Source organism: Hippichthys cyanospilos, chromosome 19 (assembly GCF_059441005.1).
Source record: "Hippichthys cyanospilos isolate Australia breed blue-spotted pipefish chromosome 19, RoL_Hcya_1.0, whole genome shotgun sequence".
Lineage (NCBI taxonomy): Eukaryota > Metazoa > Chordata > Actinopteri > Syngnathiformes > Syngnathidae > Hippichthys > Hippichthys cyanospilos.
The window spans coordinates 2,812,281-2,834,783 of NC_142387.1; the positions used below are offsets into that span (position 1 = coordinate 2,812,281).

The 22,503-nt window shown below is 40.1% G+C and overlaps 1 protein-coding gene across 1 annotated transcript; it reads left to right on the forward strand.

The window, feature by feature from the left end:
• The first annotated feature begins 439 nt into the window (after positions 1–439).
• rsu1 (Ras suppressor protein 1) lies at positions 440–22,170 on the forward strand. Its single transcript, XM_088402453.1, has 9 exons — positions 440–587; positions 732–842; positions 2,752–2,802; positions 5,135–5,255; positions 8,766–8,884; positions 11,582–11,664; positions 14,882–14,996; positions 17,839–17,971; positions 20,065–22,170. The coding sequence occupies exons 2-9, from the start codon at positions 734–736 to the stop codon at positions 20,165–20,167; spliced, it is 834 nt and encodes a 277-aa protein (XP_088258579.1). The 5' UTR covers positions 440–587; positions 732–733; the 3' UTR covers positions 20,168–22,170.
• Positions 22,171–22,503: the final 333 nt, after the last annotated feature.

Below are 22,503 nucleotides of genomic sequence, written 5' to 3' on the forward strand. Positions count from 1 at the left end.
AATAAAAAATACGTAAATAAATGACAGGTGCATTTAATGCCACATTGGCGACAGAACGGTCGGTACATGCAAAGTTCTATGGGTCGTAGTTTTATGGGTCACTTTTGTTGCGAAAATAGTAAGGAATATTGTTCATACCGTCTTATTCTAACTTATTGTAGTCAGATAAATTTCGAGAAGCAGTTCATTAAATTGCTGGTTGGACAAGAGTTAAAGTATATACGGAGAACACGTTTTCCTCTTTTTTTTGTAGGAGAGCATACTGCAAGAAGCATACTGCAACGCCGAGAGACTCTAGGAAATGTACACACTATTTTCTTGAACTTCATTATATATGCACATTAAAAATAATCGTCCCTTCTCTCAAGAGTTGTGCCAGTAATATATGGTCTGTCCTGTGGAGGGCAGCATTACTTTTTCCCCGCGTAAATCATACCTAAGCGGTATTTGAAGAAGAACAGTTGTCAAATGCCATATCCTTTTTTGGTATGGTGATTTTCATCCTCAAGCATAGCGAATTCATACATGAGACACGGTTTGAAAAGATACATTTCCCCCCCATTCCGTTTTTAAAAGAAAAATCCACAGTAAGTTACCTGTTTCCTATTCTTTGCATGTGTGTATTTATTTTGGGTTTGTTGTTGTTGTTTGCTTTACCAAGTTTGAGCTGTTTTGTACCGATGAAATTGCACTGACGATTGTTAATCCGCATTTCTCTTTTTCACCATCAGAAATGTCAAAATCATTGAAGAAAATAGTGGATGAGACCCGGGAGAAGAACCTACCAGATGTTGAAATGTGTGACAGGGGCATTTCGAACATGCTGGATATCCCTGGACTTTGTAAGAATGCAGTAGTTTTCTTTGTAAACTCGTCGTTAAGTGAAAGTATCCGAACGAAAATACTTTAATCGTAGTACTTTTTACTTTATAATTGTTAGTATTACTGTATTGTTGTTGTTATCCTGAAAAAATCACAGGTTAAGTATTTTCAGTTCACCAATAAACGTCCTAATTTTGTAACGTTCGGCCATGTCAAAAAGAAACACCACTGTAAAATCAAAAATCATGAAAACCAATAGAGATTAAAAAACTGGATGATACACGTACCTTAATTTTAATTGACTAAGCTCTAAATATGCGCTTCTGCAAAATTGTTTTGCTCGGTACATTTAAGACGATGCGCCGTACGTAAAAAATGGAATGTAAACAGGTAGTTTTTGAAAGATAGTTTATTTGTTTTCAAGAGTGGCAGGTAAAGTTAATCCATGTTTTGTAGCCAACAATTGTAATGGTTCAGGCCACACATGGTTTGTGGATGTTGAAAGAAACTAGTAGTTGTAGTAGTCATTTTAAGAATAATAGGACAGAAACCCACTTGGATCATCTATGAGGGGATTGCAAGGAGGGATGAAACCAGTCCTTGGGTAATGCGCTTAAAACATATGCAAGGATTTTTTCAATTGTAAGTGCTGGATGATTTTGCCTTAAATATTGATTTCCAATTTTTTTTCTTATCCGCCCTCCCTTTTTTGAAGAAGAAAATGTGTAAATATGACAGAATTCTAATCAAGGGTTGCTTTTATTTTAGCCAGTATGATACTATGATATACTGTATACTCCCTCCTCGAATTAAATTGCAAAATGTCTGCTTTGCATAAAATACTTCTGTAAACAAATGGCGGTAGTAGAACCTTGTATGAGATTTATAAAGTGCAAACTTTTATTTTTTTTTCCATTATCAAACGTTATTTATAAATCTCATACAATGTTCAACGACTACCAACATTTGTTGACAGAAGTATTTTATGCATATAAATGTGTGTGTGTATGTATATATGTATACAGTGGAACCCCGTGTTACAACGTCCCTGATTTACGTTGTTTTCAGTTTTTTCATCCTTTCTTCATGACATTTTCCCGGATTTGCGACAAAAACAACTGTCATGACCCTAGGGGGTTGGCTGTATTTGTGTTGCTTTGCCTCCATCTGCTGGCGTTTTTAGGTAATTGCACTTATTTTCTCTTCTGTTGCTTAACTGCTTCCATGCAACGCGTGACTACAATGCTATTCTGCTATTGGTCGGCATCTCCTCACGGAGATGGTGTTCTGCCATTGGTCGGCCTCACTTGTTTCAAAATGGCGGTACGGTAAAACTTTGTCAGATTGTGAGTGGTTAAAAACCGTATTTATAGTGCATTTACTGTTTAATTATATGTTGAAAGGGATAGCCATGAGTCCCAAGATTGCTCGTTATGTAAAGAGAGAAGTAAGATGATTTATATGGAAATGGGGCTAGAGATAAGCCTTATTAGGGAATACAGGCATAACAAGCGCCACTCAAAGGTAAATAAATCCTTTCTATATTTTTTATTCATGATGTTTTCTGTATGTATACATATATATTATATATACGTAGCACTTACTCTACTATTTTGGTACCGGTTTTTATTATGTATGCACAATTTTGATGTTTTTTTTACCCGGGGTTTAAACGCATTAGCTATTTAACATAGGTTTGGATTGCCTGTCATATAATGAATTTGCCTTACGACCCCAAACCACCGAACGGATTAATGACGTAACACAGGGGCCCACTGTATTTTCATAAATATATATATATATATATATATATATATATATATATATATATATATATATATATATATATATATATGTATGTATATATATATGTATGTATGTATATATTTATGTATATTATCATTCATTCTATGTTTCTTGTCTTTTTAGTCACTTTATCCAACATCACTCAATTGGTCCTGAGTCACAACAAGCTGACAGGTAAGCCATCTATAAAATAATATTTGTTGTATTCAATGTGATCTTTTTTATTTTAATGGAGTGGTTCATTTTTACCTTTGTTTGTTTTTTGTTTTTTTAAAATGCCCGGAAATAGGACATAATCAGCAGTTGCATCAGCATTTATGCCCGTTACAGTCACATTTAAGAGACTATTGATAATAATAATAGAGAGGGGAACAGTAATAATTATGACTTCTTTTCATCTGTGAAGCCCTTTGAGACTTCGGTGATTTAGGGCTATACAAATAAAATTTGATTGATTGATTGATAATTACCATAATTTTACTTATAATTAATTTTCACAATTTTTTTGTACTCCATCAGTGAACAATATGAATTGTCCTATTTTTTTGAGTGGGAAAATTGAGATCAACCTGATAAATAATAACGAACTAGCTATGACACTGGAACCCTATATATTCACAGTTCTCTTGTGAATGTGTGTTTTTAAAGCATTTCCTCTATTATTCATGGAAACTTGTTGCGTAATGTTCGGATTTACTGATGGCGACCTGTCAGGGGCTAAGAGCCATAATGTTTATTGTTACTCCAAATAGCCACACTATACATACAAGTATGCATAAATTGCGTCAGTCCTGCCCCCTCACTCCCCAACTATCTTTTGTATGTTTTAACAAACCCCCCTTTTTTGTATAGTTTTTTACCAAATGCAATGTTCCAACCAAGTTGGTATGATTTCTTTGTAAATGTTGGAAACAACTGCATCTTACTATCCTGCCTGACCTTTCCAAGAAATCAACATCTGCTTGTTGAGTTCAGTCCCTTTTTGTAAATTCTGGGTTGGTGTTTGCATGGAGGGAACTGAAGTACAGCTGAAGTTGAACTTTTGCTCAAATAATGCTGGATCTAATTGGCAGAATGACTTGTAGTTGTAATGACAGAAATTGTAGTCTTAAAAAATCCTGCAATTCATTTCAGGTAGGAGATGAAGCAGCATGAAATGCACATACCTAGATCAAAGGATATTTTTGGGACATCTTATAGCAGGGATGTCCAAACTCGGTCCTTGAGGGCCGCTGTCCTGCATGTTTTCTAGGTTTCTTTCTCCGACACATCTGATTCAAATAATCAGCTCATCAGCAAGCTAAGCATAAGCCTCATGATGATCCTGATCATTTGAATCAGGTCTGTCAGTGAAAGAAACCTGGAAAAGACGAAGGACAGCGGCCCTCGAGGACCGAGTTAGGACACCCCTGTCTTATAGAATCTGTTTAGATAAGGTAATCTTGTAAGCAGATGGTGAGATGTGCAGCAACTGACAAAGATACAGCACAAAGAGACCTAGGGATTGTTTTACAGATCATCAAGGACCAATGAGTCTTTGACGCATATTCAATCAATCCCTATTTACAGCTTACTAGAGTGCAGTGGTGAAACCCGCAGGAAGCCTTTGTTATGAAGTAGCTGGCAGTTCTAAAAAACATCAAACTCTATTAATAAACCTTTGCATGCATAGCAAAAACCTTTTTTGTAGTAATAATAGAAGTATGATTTCCATTCAAAAATGTTCATCTTCATATTTTTATTTTGCTGTGAAAATAACTACTGATTAAGAACCCCACATTTTTATTTGACGCGTCCGAACGAGTCCTTTGTCATGCGTGCAACGGCGTGCGCATATTTTGAAGGACAGACGTAGCGCCCGCCAAGTAAAAAGTGAGGCTTTTCACAGTGATTTAGACAAAATGCCACCCCGTCAAAATTATTGGCAAATATTTGCCATTTGGCCAATTATTTTTGGTCGATCTCTAAAGCAGTGGTCCCCAACCTTTTGATCAACGCGGCCCGGTCAACGCCTTAAATTTTGGGGGTGGTTGGGGGGGTGCTGTCTGCTCTAAAAACCACATCATCCTTGTCACTACGCCTCAGATTTATATTGATTTATATTGCGGGGGGGGGGCTGGGCTGGGCTGGGCTGGGCTGGGGCTGGCTGCTTTAAAAACCACATTGCAAACGTATGGATGGGGCTTTCTGTCGCTTTTGTAGTTTTTGTCCACCCTCCCCCCCTTTTTTTTTTTTTCCTCCTCTCTCCAAATCGCGCGAGGAGAGGGGAGGGGAGGGGAGTGGAGCGAGCTTGCTGTGCACGGTATGGAAGAGTACTACATGAGTACGCTGCCAGGCGCTAGACTGCACAAGCACACAGATTGGATAATTTTCCACGGCACACCTGACAATATCTCGCAGCACAGTGGTTGAAAAACACTGCTCTAAAGGACCAGAATCAGCAGGCCGATGTAATTGGTCAAAGTCCCTTCTACAATGTTTATTTGTCTTTTCTCCTGTTTTCTAGCGGTGCCTGCTAACATCTCTGAGCTTAAAAATCTGGAGGTTCTCAACCTGTTCAACAACCAAATTGAAGAGCTACCTACTCAAATTAGCAGTCTTCAGAAGTTGAAACACCTTAATCTTGGGTATATGACATGCATGTTTCATACCTACAACAACAAATGCCTGTTTTATCTACTATCTCCTTGCTTCATTTCAGACCGATTTATAATTGTTTTGTAATTCTTCACGGAAAAATAACTTGCAAAACATCTTTAATTTAAAAAAGTAAACAAATAGATAAATAAACAAACAAACAAACACATGCAGGTTTCCTTCAATTATCGGAGTAATTATTTTAGTCCCTATATCTTAGTAATATTTGTTTGCCTCTTCCACTACCAAAGCAAAAACAGCCTTTATTAGGCACATGTTTTTCTATTTTTAAGTCCTAAACAGGAAATTTAGGAGGATGTGAAAATTTAAACAATGGCTGTTATGGACACTTTCAGCCGTTTTTGCCTTTTTACACTATCTTCCAAAAGCAGCCTCTGCACCCAGTAAAGGGTTAATAACTATAGAAGAGTGACAAATATAGGCTTCTGTTGTATAATCCTTGAAAATATTGCCAGTTAATGGTGAGAGAGTGCAATTGTGGTCTTATAAGGTGGAACGCCAAGCTGAATCCATAGGAACACGCCCATAAAGACAATTTTAGCATTAGTTAAAATACTCCAACTGAGAATAACCACCTGTACTGTCCCCGATCGACAGACATAAATCCGCTTCAGTTGGTGCTCTGTCTGTGTTTTTTCCCCCAAAGCTTCACGTCACAAGCTACATGCTGAAAATGCAAAAGCATGTGCCGAAAGCAGGCTATCTTTCAACGACTCGCCACTTTGTCGAAGAAATGCCCAGCTGTGCCTTGTCATTTCTTGTAGTTGAAGCAAATTGGCATTAGTTGTTCTCATACGCGTAAATACTCAATACACAGGTCATCCATCCATTCATTCATCCATGTATCCATCCATCTATTATCTACCTCTCATTCGGGGTCAGGTCGCTGGGGCAGCAGATTTTAAAAAAAGAAATCATTAACTTTGAGATTGACCAGAGATGCAAAGTGCATGTGAAAGTTGGGTCTGAATCATAACATCCATCCATCAATCCATCCATCCATCTACCTCTCAGGTTGCGGGGGCAGCAGCTTGAGCAGAGAAGCCCAAACTATTCTCTTTCCAACCACTTCATCTGGCTCCTCCGGGGGGATCCCTAAGCGTTCCCAGGCCAGCCGAGATATAGTCTCATCTATTCATTAATCAATGATGGGTGGATGGATGAGCCATCCATTCATCATTTTTTTCCTTCCTTACATTATTTCCAAACCTTAAATTGAGCACAGTAGTGAAAGCAACGCCTGAATCGGGTAATGGCGGCTGCTGATAATGACAAAAGAGGACATCTTCCAAAAACAACACACCACAATCTTCAACCAACCAATCAGCATTTTATAGCACTTGCAGTACATGTCCTGCTCTATGCTTCCTGGTAGGTGCACGAAGTACCTACTTGTAGACCCTTGTGAAACCTTTCGGACCCAGAACGTTTTTTTGGGTAAGAAAGTGGGTGATACTCAAATGCTCAGTGTATTTCAGGACATTTTTTAATTGGTTACTGCAGTCTGAAAGGCGCAGATGTAGACTGTATGTAGTGTATTATAATGCCTTGACTGCGGGCAGCTGTCTCTAACAACTAGACCAGTACATTAAGCACTCAGAGACCCCTTTAGCACTCCCACAAGTGGTGAATAGATGGGTTGACCTTTTTTGCCTATTTGGACAAGTGGCCAGGCCCATGGCTACAGGCATGGCCCCCAGGCACTCACCACTCAGCTTCGCCTCCAGACATCATGAATATTATAAATTAAAACGTAATTACTAAATGAAAATCAATTTCCATTATTTAATTGATTACTAATACTACATAGAAATATACACATTTATTGTACTTCCATATACAGTGGGCCCCCGGGTTACGAACTTAATCCGTTCAGCGGCTACGCTCGTATCTCGAATTGCTCGTATAGCGGGCAATCCAAACCCATGTTAATTCGTGAATGCGTGCAACGCGCGCCGAAGCCTTAGGTAAAAACGACACACTGCATATATATATTAAAATTGAGTGACATAATCTGCTGTACACTTGCATTACATGATAATTACAATGAATAAATAGCTTTTACCTTTGAAACGACGAGACTTGAGCTGGGTGTAAGCAGAGGGGGGCAGAGTTTAACGCTCAAAAGTTAATAAGGTGATAGATATGCTATTGGTCTTACAGTGTTACAGTAACTCTTTCAGTCAGGGTGCAAATCACGCAGATACTAAAACATCATCCTCTTATTTCTTTCTTTACCGCTGCTAGTAATTTTAGAAGCTATGTCTAACAGATAAAGTTTGCAAAGTCTTCACAACATTCCGTTTTTCACTAATTTTCTCTCCTTCCTTCCATCTTGTCCCATCAAGCTAGATAAAGGCGTTCGGCCAATAGCATATCGGCATTTCTGTGATTGACGTGTGACGCCGGCCAATAGCATCTCCGTGAGTGAGACCGGGTGACCTTAATCGACCAATAGCATATTCGCATCTCCGTGACTGACTGATAATTATTCGCACTTTTTTTTTTAAACGGTTGTAATGTATTGACAATTAATTTAAAAAAAACACACACATTTAAACCAATGACAATTCTTTGTCCTGCAATCGGCACATTTAATTTCATGTCAGCTGTTTTTCCCTTTAGCTGTACAAACACTACACTTAAATGGTAATATATTTAGACACCGTGAGTGAGACAGTTAGTGTGACGTTGTAAGAGCAATAGCGTTCACGTTACTGCCACAAGTATCTACTGATGATTGATGATGTCGCTACTGTTGATTTAATTGACGCAAATAAACGAGAACATTTCTACATACTCAATGGCCGGCATGTCGAATTGCTCGTAAGGCGAGAGATTTGTTCGTAAGCGGAGGACAAAAATCTCCCTGATCCACGCTCGTAAGGTGAATTGTTCGTAAATCAGGGTGCTCGTAAGCCGGGGGCCGACTGTACAAGGTGTAAACTAGAATGGCAATGTACTAATCAAAACAGCAATACTTAATCACATTTAATTAAGGTTGTAAAGAACACATTACATGGCAAAATACATAACACCAACTGAATAGGATGTTCATATTCTGAATTGGAATTCTAAAAAATTAAGTATTGTGTTCAAAATTTAAACATGTAATTATTCATTCTTTTAAACCATCAAATAAACCCAGTTGACTACACTGAATGTGGAACAGAGTGAATGATTGGGCTCATGGAAAAAAGACTAATAGTCATGTACCAATTGCATGTGCCGATGCTGTCTCTGGAGAAAGCACAATCTGAGGCGGGGCTTTGCCAATTGGTGCCTCACCTCACTTTTGCCGTGTGTGAACAGGAAAAATTTAATACATTTTAGCTGTTGTTGAGTTGTTGAAAATGTTTATTACTGTATGATTTCTTGAAATCAATGTTACTAAAGGGCTTATTGATTGCTGTTCAGTACTCTTGTGTGCTCTTGATTCCTTACATTTGTCTAAAACAATGGCTCAATTTTATGCACAGAATGAACCGCCTTTACAACTTGCCTAGAGGCTTTGGTTCTTTACCAGCACTTGAAGTTTTGGACCTCACCTACAATAACCTCAGTCACAATTCCCTGCCTGGAAACTTCTTCTATCTCAGTGAGTAAATGCACATGCACTTTACTTTACTTTGACATTTACATCATCAATGCTCTTGTTTGCTTGCGTCCCTGCATCCTAGAAGTATATATTTTGACAGGGACGCGTACTTTGAAATCAATGTGTTTTTGTTTTTTTTTCCACATCAAAATGTTTATCATCATGTACTCTTTTGTTCAGTAAAACCTGACCACTTATCAACATTTTTGACAACTTTGTCTGCCCTGTTTGTTTGAAGAAAAAAAGAACGGCAATTGAGAAAAAAAAACAGTGCTGTTAACATTGAATGCTGCTCACTCTGAGGTAAAGATGATCAGGTAGTAGGTCACGACCTTGCTGCCGGGATCAACTACAAAATAAAAGTGTTCCAATGCCGTTCGTTTCATACATTACTTGATATCCAACATTTTATTTTGAAGCATTGTCTGGCTTCCTTGCAAGTGTGGCTGCTTGACAAAAGTAGAGCTGCTCGACAGCCAGTGGATTCTCTATAAGTCTCATTTTACTTCTGGCCCAACAAGCTAACTCTAACCCTGAATTTAAAAAAAACAAACAAAAAAAAAACCTGATCTTGTCTAATAGTTACCGCTCGGTAAATATAGCCCCTTTCACACCAAACAGTCCAACATTACCCTTTTCTTTATTTGCAGCTTTGTTAGTTTGATACTAGTAAATTCATCTATATTATTTGATCTGTGCAATCTGTAAACTTGAGATGGGGAAGGAGGAAGCTTCTTGGATTACCAAAGCATAAATAAAACCTTGAGTCCCAATTCTGCTGTCATTTTACTAAATAGCACAACACGACAGGACCAATGCGTAGTCAAGTCTCCTTTTATTTATTTTCCCCCTTATTTTTCCCCTTTCACGTCAGTATACATGTCAGCTACCTGGGTACGGAGACTCCGACCCTAGTCGCAACTAGGAGCTCAGAGATTCCGGCTAGATGCTTAGCAGAACCTTCCCTACCCGGAATGTTTTTTTTAGTGTGAAGGAAAAGGGGAACACAAGCTACCAGGGTATAACAGAAGAGTTCCTGCGGTGTGAAAGTGGCTTATGTCTACCCTACCTGGGTCATTTCATTCTTCCCTTTCTTAAAGGAGAAGCAATGAGTACTGCAAGCCTACTCAGTAAGCTGAGTGAGCCAGACTCCGTCTCTCACTGCTGTTGGACATAAGATTAGATGCAAGAGTGACACAGCCCAAATGTGTATTTTCATTCGTATGGTGTACCGTTTACTTAAACTGTGAAAAGAAAGAGGAGATATTGAATTAATATATTTTGGTGTACAATATTTGCATCTCTGGTTATTGGGATGTTAACAATAGCACCTTACAGAGACTCTGGGATCTGTTTTTTGTTTTTGTTTTTGGGTTTTCGATTTTTAACCTTAGACTTACTTTGTCCTTTTTACCGCATAATTTTTGGGACTCCAAATACTTTGGACCCCCGGGTTACAGTGTCCCTGTCTTACATTTTTTTCATGTTGCGATGTGGAATACTGAACAACGTGTCACTACAATACTGGTCTGCTATTGGTCAGCGTCTCCTCACGGAGATGCTGGTCTGCTATTGGTCACCCTCACTCGTTTCAAAATAGCGGTAAAGCTTTGTTCTATCATGAGTGGTTACAAAACCGTATTTATAGACCATTTTACTGCTTAATTCAAACTTGAATGGGTTAGCAATGGGTTCCAAGATTGAAGATTTAATGATGTTAAAGAGAGAAGTAAGATGATTTATATGGAAACAAAGCTGGAGATAATCAAGAAATACGAAGCTAGCCTAGCCTAGGCTACCCTTACTAAGTAATATGGGCATAACGTGCCACTCAAAGGTAAATGAATCCTTTCTATACTTTTTATTTATGATGTTTTCTGATTGTATACATGTATATTATATATGTAGAACTTACTATACTATTTTGGTCCCAATTTTTAATTTGTATGTACAATTTTGATGTTTTTACCTAGATGTTTAACATAGGTTTTTATGGCCCGCCATACAATGAATTGGCCTTACGAGCCCAACCGCGGAACGGATTAATCTCGTAACATGGGAGCCCACGGTATTCCAGTTTGGACCTATAGCTTTTGAGTATTAGGAGTAACAAGGACACAAAATATGATCGCTTTGAGTTAAACTTCACTTTGAATTACCATCACTCAATTACTGTATCTATCAATGAATATTACAATGAAGGGCCTTAGCATGGTGACGAGCATTTTTCTGTACAGACAACAGCAGCTGTAATGTCATTGGCGAAGGCAGCCAAGGAGGACTCACGTTTGACAGATAATGAGAGAGGAGGCTCCCACTGCACAGTGCAGTTGCTCAACAAGGCAGACCATGCAGAAGGGAAAATAACTTACCGGTTTTGGCAGATTTGGATGGATTTAAATAACTGTGACTTTTAAAATCACGGAACATCGTCTATCCGGTCATCAGCACATATCTAGTGACTACCCCCTTCCTTAGATCCTCTGAGATTTCTCTTTCTCTAGGTATGGCTGATTTGTATGGGTTCACCAGGGGAAGTCTAATATGATGCAATTTTGTATATGTTTTAGTAATGAATAATTCCCTCTCCAAACCTACTTGCGTTTCTCTGGTACATTCCAGTGGCTGTTAAATGTTGGAACAATACTGGAACATAATTGCAACAACCAGTAACTAACTGTGATGCTTGTATTACAGCGACTCTTCGTGCTCTATATCTGAGTGATAATGACTTTGAAGTCCTGCCAGCTGACATCGGAAAGATGACCAAGCTTCAAATAGTAAGTTAATACCAAATCTATGTCATGAGACTTTGGCACAATGAGAGACACAATTGAACAGTCCAGCAGTGTGTTTTGTTGTGAAACTACTTTTAATGGGTGGCCGATGTTTTGCAAATTCCACCCATCCATTAGCTACCTCTTTATAAAATTGAGGTAGTTGGTCGGGTCGTGGGGGCAGCTGTTTGAGCAGGGAAGCCCAGAGTTCTGTCTCCCCGTCCACTTCATCCAGGTCCTCTTAAAGGCTAGACAAGAGACATTCTCTCCAGCGTCTCCTGGGTCGACCCCGGGGCCTCCTCTCAGTGGGACCAGCCTGGATGCCCTCCTGGTTACGTGTGACCAGCTTCAACGGGAATTAGCGTCATCGCGCTACTCTTTTTCTTGCAGAAGACGCGGAAACCGTTGACGTCAGAGGTGGAGTTTTTTTCCGATTGGAGATGTCAAAGGTGGAGGTTCCTTCTGTTTGGACAGAATTTGCGACATTACTGCCGACTAGCGACTTGGTATGCTTGTAGACGAACTTGAAACTGCACTATGCAGTTTCATATAGACACATCTTTTTAAAATAAACAATGATGACGAGGGGCAGGCTATGCAGATTTGTCAATCTTGTGATCCTGTCAATCTCCCGTTCCATCCCGCCCCCACTCGTGAACAAGACCCCAAGATACTTGAACTCCTTTCACTTGGGGCAGGACTTCATCCCTGAACCAGAAAGGGCACTCAATGCTTTTCTGACTGAGGACCATGGTCTCAGATTTGGAGAGGCTGATCTTCATTTCAGCCGCTTCACACTCAGCTGTGAACCACTCCAATGAGAGTTGGAGGTCACGGCTTGAGGAAGCCAACAGCACCACATGATCCGCAAATAGCAGGGATGCAATACTGAGGCTCTCAAACCGGAGCCCCTCAACGCTTCGACCGCACCTAGAAATTCTGTGTATAAAAGCAATGAACAGAATTGGTGACAAAGGGCAGCATTGGCAGAGTCCAACCCTCACTGGAAACGGATTTGACCTACTTCCAGAAATGCGGACCAAACTCTGACGTCGGTCGTACGGGTACTAAACAGCCCATACCATACTCCTGAAGCACCCCCCATAGAGCTCCCAGAGGGACGCGGTCAAACACCTTCTACAAGTCCACAAAGTATATGTAGACTGGTCAGGCGAACTTCCATGCACCCTCGAGGATCCTGCCGAGGGTGTAGAGCTGGTCTACTGTTCTACGGCCGAGACGAAAACCACACTGCTCCTGAATGTGAGGTTTGATTTCCTGACGGACCCTCTTCTCCAGCACTCCTGAATAGACCTTACAGGGGAGGTTGAGGAATGTGATCCCCCTGTAGTTGGAACATAACCTCCGCTCCCCCTTTTTTAAACAGGGGGACCATCACTGTCCCCAATGTCCATGCGATGTTGCAGAAGCGTGTCAGCCAGGACAGCCCTACAACATCCATAGCCTTTAGAAACTAAAGGAAAAACATGTTTTTTAAATCCAATGTAGAAATAAAATAGTGGGTTCCCCGTATACTTTCCAGCTCTGTCTGGATTAAATAAATTGTTTCACTATGTTGTGGTATAGGCGATCTTTCAACATACACGAACACGATTAGGAACTAGTTTGTTGTGAGAGGTTTTTCTAGGTTCCTTTAGAACTCCGAGTGGATTTCATCCTCCCTTGTGGCTCAGCCACCAAGGAATTTTTTTGACCACCTTGGTGACTTCAGCCCCAGAATTAGAAGAGCCCACCTCAGAGCTTCCAGTCTCTGCTTTGTCAGAGGAAGACGAAGTATTTTGTCCACCGGCTCACGACATCCCGAGTAGAGTTCAGTAGCACCCCATCTCCACTGTACACAATGTTAATGGTGCACTGCTTCCTCCTCCTGAGATGCCGGACGGTGGACCAGAATTTCCTCGAAGCCATCCAGAAGTCACTTTCCATGGCCTCACCGAACTCCTCCCACACCTGAAATTTTGCCTTGACACCGCTGAAGCCACACACTGCTCATCAGTTGATAACTGTCAGCTGCCTTTGGAGTCCCACAGGCCATAAATGCCTGGTAGGAGTCTGCTTGACAGCATCCCTTACCGCTGCAGTTCACCAGCAGGTTCAGGGATTTCCGCCACGACAGGCACCGACCACCTTACGGCCACAACTGCAAGGAGGTGCGGAACATGGTCCACTCTGACTCAATGTCCCCAGCCTCCCCTGGGAAATGAGAGAAAGTCCGCTGGAGGTGGGAGTTGAGCTCCTTTGATAGAGGACGCTGCCAGATATTCCCAGCAGAGCCTCGCGATATGTTTGGGCCTGCCGGGTCTGACAAGCATCCTCCCCACCATCAGAGCCCACACACCACCAGGTGGTGATCAGTTCGCTGCTCCGTCCCTCTCTTCATCCGAGTGCCCAAAACATGCAGCTGCAATGACACGACCACAAAGTTGATCATCGAACTGCAGCCTAGAGTGTCCTGGTGCCAAGTGAACATGTTGGCACCCCTATGTTTGAACATGGTGTTTGTTCTCGACAATCCGTGATGAGCGCAGTCCAATAATAAATCACCGCTCAGGTTCAGATGAGGGGGGCCGTTCCTCCCAATCACACCCCTCCAGGTCTCACAGTTTTTTCCCACATGAAGTCTCCCAGTAGGACGAGCGAGTCCCCAGAGGGAGCATTCTCCAGCACACCCTCCAAAGACTCCAAAAAGGGTGGCTACTCTGGACTGCTGTCCACAACTGCTAAGCACAAACAACAGTCAGAAGGCGGAGAGAGGCTACCCTCTCATCCACTGGGGTAAACCCCAACGTACAGACGCTGACCCGGGGAGCAATAAGTATTCCCATACCTGCTCTGCACCTCTTAACGTGGGCAACTCCAGAGAGGAAGAGAGTCCAACCCCTCTCAAGAGAACTGGTACCAGAGCCCAAGCTGTGTGTGGAGGCAAATCTGACTATATCTAGGCGGAATTTCTCGGACTCGCACACCAGCTGAAGTTTCTTCCCTGCCAGTGAGGTGACATTCCATGCCCCAAAAACTAGCTTCTGCATCCGTGCATTAGAGCGCCAAGGTTAAGGAAGGAGGAAGGAAAACAGGCTGGAGAGGGGGTCTCAAGGACTGGACTTGGGAACCCCTGAGTTAGACCATGCAGTACAAATGTTAGTCTATTGCAATTGTAATGACCTGTTATTAATTGAATGAATTTTTTCCCTCTACCCAGTTGAGCCTACGGGACAATGATCTGATCTCACTGCCAAAGGATATTGGAGAGTTGGTCCAACTCAAGGAGCTTCACATTCAGGGCAATAGACTGACTGTACTACCTCCGGAACTTGGTAATGACCAGACTGATCTGCAGACAATGCCATTTAGCAAAAACATGTAGGTTAAAATTACCAGAGGTGGGAGTAAGTCACTTCTGACCGAGTTACATGCAAGTCTCGAGTCGGAACATCCATGTCTCAAGCAATTCTTAAATTACTGTGTGGGGGAAAAAATCTAGTATTTTGAGTCACCATTTAATTTCAAGCAAATTGAGTCAGTTGAGTCAAACAACTCTCATGTTAAGTCATCCGTGCTCCATTTTGCCTGTGTCCACAAAACATCATTTTTGCCATACTTTTAAATCAACGTGCGCCCTCCGGACGCAACGTTTTTTGTAGGGAAGTTGTGAAACACTTGGTTCACACAAGGCAATTTTAACCAGAAATGGGACCCTGATCTCGATGTGACATACTCTTTGGCTGCCAATCACTTTGGCTGCCAATCACGTTCTCACGTTCACGTCCTGGTTTGTTGGCTTGAGTTACCACTGTAAATTACCGCAGCTATGCTTATGCTACTTTCACGCAGTGTTTTTGAAATTGTTCGAGGTAGGACGCAAGCAGTAATCGAGCTAAAGTGTGAACTAGCTGTCCTAGCGTACTCATTTGAGTCTCGGGCTCTTGCAAAATATTGCTGCTGTGTGATTAAACTATCATCGAGTTACTTCAGTTTCTCGCTGCGTTCCTTCCCTGTGATCCTATCGTACATGTCAGCATGTCTCGTTTGGTAATTTCGCTTGACATTGAACTCTTTAAAACAGGCCACTGTCTCTTTGCAAATGAGGCAGACACAATTGTTGCGTATTTCAGTGAAGAAAGAGTCCAATTTCCACCCATCCTTGAAGCATCGGCCCTTGCAGTCAACTTTCTTTTTCTTGTTCATTGTCGCCATTTAAAAAAATTGCTGGCAAAGCGCCATAGGAGGTGGAGCCCTCTAGTGGGTAAACAGCATTTAGTGTGTAAGCTACGCCATGTGCTGGTAACAGTACTGCTGCCCAATGTATTCGGTCTACGTGCAGGCCAGATGTTAGTGATTTTGTGACAAAGGCTGCGGGCTGGATAAATTTGACCACGGGCCGGATTTGGCCCACGAGCTGGACTTTGAACATGTCTGTATTAGATGGATGAAGAGTCAACCTAATCAAAATGCTAACACCTCGTAGAGGAGATCCCTGAGAGTAAGAGCTTGGGAAAACGATTGCTATTGATGTTTATTTTGTATTTGATTAATTTATTTTGAAGTTGATGTAGCGAGTTGGTGTTAAGTCATTTTATTGTTAAAATGGTAGGCTTCAAATGAACAAACATGGGAGTGGAAAATGGGGGGAGGGTCGTTGTATACTTTACGTACCTGCATGACTCAAGGACTTTGTTTCACCCCAAGTTGCCAAAATCCTCCCATACATGTGACTTACATGATTGCTTGACACAACTACTCTTTCTCCGTATACCAATGTGTAACGTCACTTGAACATGCAGACTTCGTGAGAATGCAAACATCTTTTTCATCAAGTGATCCACGAACCAGACTGACTAGATTAAGTTTAACAAAACCAATGCACCTACCCGCGTCAAGTGCTTGAGCACCCAATCAGAAATTCAAGAGGTTTGTTCTGTGGTACGGCAGTGCATTGAATGCAGGCCAGTCCAGCAATCATTTTGACAGTGGTCACTGTGTATCGTAACATTTTTCTTCCCACTGGTACTTTTTCTTTGCCTGAGAAATTCAAAATTTTGCGTGAGAGTGACACTAGATAGAAATCCCAGTTTCACACTCAATGCGTAAGTGTTGACTGCTCTGTCTTAGTAGATGAAAATATTGATTCTATGTATGTGATTTTTTTTTTTCTTTTTTGGCACGCCTCTACTTGCTAACTAACATCCATCCATCTATATTCTCAAGACGCTTCTCTTCACTCCGGTCGCTGACTTGCTGGTGCCCATCACAGCTGTCAATGGGCAGTAGGCAGGGGACACCTTGAACCAGTTGCCAGCCAATCGCAGGGCACATAGGGACGAACAATAGACACGCACCCAATCAAACCTAAGGACAGTTTAGAGTACCAAATACACATGCCATGTGTGTTTTGGCATGTTTCACACAAATGAGATTAGAGCAGTCAATCTTGAGGGATAAAAATGAGCATACAGATTTTTTTTTTTTGTCAATTCACCATTTATTCTGACTTTCACCTTCCTCTTTTGATGAACGTTCAATCCTGCTATGCTATTTGTTTAATGTTCATAATGGTTTTGGTACTTTGAGAGTTAAAAAGTTTGGTACTTTGTTTAAAACATCATGGAACCACTGGACTAGAATATAAATTACCGTATTTTCCTGCACTATAAGGCGCACCTAAAAGCCTTAATTTTTTTTTAAAAGCTGATGGTGTGCCTTATAATCAGGTGCACCTTATATGTGGATCAATATTGAGATTGGGATTCGTAGATGGGGAATGAACTGATAAAGTAAGCTTTACCTTTTTCTTTTGTGTGTTTCCAGTTGAACAAGGTTGGTCATATTCACATTGAGTTATTATGCTATTGAGAGTTTAGAGTTATTATTTGAGTTATTATTGTTATTACTTTGAGTATTACTGTATTGTGATTGAAAAAGTTTTAAAGTGTCATTAATTGAGGGTGCTCCCTATAATCCGGTGCGCCTTATAGTGCAGAAAACGTTTTAAAATGTCATTAATTGATGATGCGCCTTATAATCCGGTGCGCCTTATAGTGCGGAAATTACAGTAATGAATTACAAAAAAAATAAAATAAATCATTATGCCACGGAAGATTGTTTTATTTGATTCAAGTCTTAAAAGTCTTTTTATTCACATTTTTTATTCACCTTTAGGTAATCTGGATCTGACTGGTCCAAAGCAGGTCTTCAAAGCGGAGAACAATCCCTGGGTGACTCCCATTTCTGACCAGTTCCAACTGGGAGTCTCACATGTTTTTGAATATGTTCGCTCTGAGACCTACAAATAGTATGTATAAGCACACTGTTCCACATGAATATGCATATGATCTAACAATCTAATTTCTGTTATTTAATCCTTTGTCTAGTTCAGGGATCTTCACTCCTGGACCTCGAGGATCGGTGTTCTCGATGTTTCGTATGTCTCCCTGCTGCAAGACCCCTGGTTAAATGACCAGAACGATACTTTGTAGACCTTGCTGATTGTTTATTTGAATCAGGGGTGTTGTGTAAGGGAGACATTCAAAATATCCATGACACTGGCACTTGTGGACGAGTGGTGAAGACCCCTGTTCTAGCTGCAATACATTTTTACCACCGTGCTACAAATGATCACTTTGTAACTTACGCAAATTAAAATGGATACAGTTAAATTTTTCACTGTTTTTGAAGGCTTGGTTTCCCCGCAATTGGTCGTATTATGCTCCTTGCAGTGGAAACAGGACATTTCGGTTTCATTTCTCAATGTCTGTTGTGAAGAGAGAAAACACGTTTCCTCTTTTAGGTCAATTAGAAATATATCAGTATATTTTTTAATCCTATTTGCTAAATGCTAGAATGAGAAAATGCTTGTTAAAAAATGTATTACTTCTCTCAGTCAAAAGTTTACAGATACTAAAATTGTACCTTCATATTAGAAATGGAGCCGCTCTTCTTATTCATGTCTAAGTTTGCCTAGGCAGCAGTTCACCGCCAAGCTGCAATCTCACTTTGTCAGTGTGCAGAGGAAATCCATGTTGATTTACCTCAAAATAAAAATAACCCCCCGGCCCCAAATTCTGACCTCCCAAGATAAATAGCTAAGAATAAGAAAAGCTAAGACAGTGTTTCTCAAATGGGCAAACTTGTACCCCTGGGGGTACTTGAAGGCACTTCAGGGGGTATGTGAAATTTGAACATGGTTTCTGCAGGTATCAAGAAATTCAGATTTAATGCTTTTAATGCCATGAGAGGAACACTTTATTTTTGTTTTCCAATTACCATAATTCCCCAAATATAAGATGCACTTTTTTTCCCCACAAAATGAAGGCCAATATTAGTGTTGTGTCCTATAAACGGTAACTTAAAAATAAGATTTTATTTTTTTCCAACACCATTCTAGGTTGATTGATCTGTCAGCCACATAAGCTGTTTTGATGCACAGATGTGCATTTTTATTTCAGCCGTATTCTTAATTACAATAATTACCGTAAGGGCCAATATCAGTTGGATCTTACATTTGGGGAATTACGGTAAGAGCAAATCAATTGGAGCATGATGCAATTGATTGCAAAATTTGGTAGGAAATAGACAAGCCAGAAATAAAACAGATGATGATCCACAATTTATCTTCTGGAGTCGCTGAACAAATTACACCCAGATAGCACTACATTGTGGTTCCAAAATGTATTCATTCAGAAACTAATAGTATGGCAAATTTCCACGTACAGTATTTTATGTTTCCCCCATCCAAAAATGCTTTGCACTAGTTTGGAGGTGCTTGGCTGAAAAAAAAAAAAAAAAAAAAACAGGAGTATTGCACTGAAAAAAGGTTGAGAACAATAATCTTCATTTGTCCTAAATTGAGATCATTTATCATGTAACTATTATCAAAAGGTAACACTGGAAGTACAGTTCGCTAACACTAATTAGTGAAGTGCTTAGCTTTCACTTCTATGTTGTAGATTCAGCATTATCTCTGTCAATTTCTTGACTCTCATACATTTGCATACCTTTTTATAGGCCTACCCTCCTCTAGCTGTGTCATGTCATGAGCTAGGGTTGGATGCAGAACAAAAAAAACATGAAGAACAATTTGACGGTGCAAAAATCAAAAAGGCCAAAAAGACTCTGATGGTCCTAAAGTAGTTTTGAAGAATGTAGTTTAGGGATGACATAAGCATGGTTAAAATAAGAATGACAGAGTGACAATAGACACTTTTGGTTCGGCTTGAAATAATGACGGACTGACAACATTTACACCTCGGAATATTTACTTTGTTGATTAACTTCACATTCAGTAGGCACATACTGTACACATAGAAATGTTTAGAAAAATATATGTAATTTTTTTACTGTACACGTAACAAAATGTTTTTTTTGTTTGTTTTTTTATCTCCTCAGTCTGTACAGTAGACACATGCAGGCCAACCCAGAACCTCCAAAAAAGAGCAACGACAAGACTAAGAAGATCAGCCGCAAACCACTGGCAGCCAAAAACAAATAAGAAAAGTTGTTATTCTTGTATTTACGAGCCTTACTCACTGCATGTGCCTTTTACTAGCTTCATTTCAAAAACAATTGTGCTGTGTTTTCACAAAACCAGGCTTATGTCACAGAGATTAGTTTTGAGTTATTGACGAAAATATTAATTTTTTAATCAATTTTTCTACAAAAACAACCTCCTTAAGGTCTCGACTGATTTCCCAGCAGCCCAAAGGTTCAAATTGTAATGGAAGTGTATGAAAATAAGGGATTTCTATTTGATGCGAACCACTCCAAGAATGTCGCAAAACTTTCAATGTTTTTTTCTCAAAAGTAGGGATTTCAACTTGGCAACATTCAAATTGCTCTAACTTTGTCAGTTTTTGAACGATTTCCATGTATGAGATATACATTTAAAGGAAAAAAGGGGTAGAATTAGAATCTCACTTTTGCCTTTCAGAGCCTGATTTTGTGAAAACTCATCTCATATATTTTATCTTAAATATATTGAAAAAATGTGTCCATTATTTTCAAGAAATAGAATGTTTAGTTTTTTGATACCACTGTGTTAGAGTCTAGCATGGAATTGAAGATTTGTTTGGTCTATTATGTTGGAAATGGTTTGCTCTTTTTCATGATACATGAACTAATCAGGAGTGTAGCGGTCCGATTTTTTTTTTTTTTAAGGCCTAATGATTCAGTACAAATAGAAATTGCTAAACGTATGCAACGTATGCGTATAAACGTATGCAAAATAAATGTAATGCCATATAAAATAATAGAATCCTATTTAATTGCATATTTTAAAGCCAATTTCGTTTGACTGATACGAAAATGCATTAAAAACAACTTAGCAGAACAAGCTATTTCTCCGAAACCATTCATCCATTAATATTCTAACATAAACAACGTGCAACAGAACAAGCTACCGATAGTTCTCTTTTTATACACTGACTTATTATATAATCACAAGAAGATGGTTCTTTGTATTCCATTGTAGAGGGAAGTAATACTACAATTTTGTCAAAGAGTTGTATCCAGCATTCTATTAAAAATATCAGCTGCTGTACATGTCGATAGCAAGATGCTTCGTTGCATGCTTTCAACGGACTTCATTTACAGACTATGCGTATGCACTATTTTGTGTAGACAACGTGCTTACACAAATATATGTAATTCTTTGAACACAGCTAGATTTATTATTGAGTATTTTATTGGCGGCAGCAGCTTTTTCATCCATCCCACTACGTACATCACACAAATTGTTGGTTTCTTGTTACATTTGAGTCTGGATTTACAAAAGCCACACGGCATCATCTTTCTTGAAAACTCAAAAGGCTTTACACCTACATAAAAGCTTTGCTTCCTCTTAAAATTCAACTTTTTTCTATGCCATCCAGGTACATGTATGGTGTCTCAAGCAGACATAAATCGGTGGCAACTGAAGATGACATGCATGAACTAAAAATGCGTAAAAACTTTTTAACAAATGAATTAAAACCTTAAGAAAAGTAAAGGGGTAATGAGGATTTTGAGTATAGTATTATTTTATGATATCCAAGCAATCAATTGTCATGGTTTGTTGGATTTTGGGTTGTGGGTTTATTTTGAGGGGTTCTGTTCCTTTCTGTTTACGTATATAGTGCCTGCTTCTGCTCCTCTCGTGTCTCCCTGCGTTAGTTTTGATTTAGTCCACCTGTCCGCGTTACCTGCCCCTCGTGTCCTCCAATCTGCTCCCTTTGCCTATTGTCCCTGCCCAGCTGCCGTGTGTTCATCTGATTAGTGTGTGAATGTATTTAAACCTAGTTTTTGTTACAGCCTGTGTCGGATCATTGTCATATTGTCGTATAGTCGTGTCTCTCCCGTCGTCTGTCAGCCCGTGTTTTTCTGCCAGCCTGCCCGTAGTGTTTGTTTTCTGTTTTGCCAGCCTGCGTGCGCCCTAAGTTAGAGTTTTGCCGTCCTGTTTTTCCCGCTTTTGTTCTCGTTCGTTAAGTCAATAAATATGGATTACATGAAGCCCCTGCATCATAGCCTCCCTGTTTTTGGGTCCCCCACCTCGGCAACCACGCCAGCACTCCTACCCGCCGAGCACCCCCGTGACATCAATAACATAAAAAAAACTGTTGTCAACATACTGTATGATGACAATAAATATCTGGACATAGCACAAATTTGATGCAGCTGGACTGTAGGTCAGACACGTCAATTAAACCCGTGTATTGTTACTCCCCTAATTCTAATGGTTGGTCAAGACTTAGAGTTTCCCGAAAAGTGATGATGTTGATGACAAGAGGAATAGGGCCAACACACACACAGCATCTATGCATACAGTATATAGGGCAGCAAGGATCAGTGGCA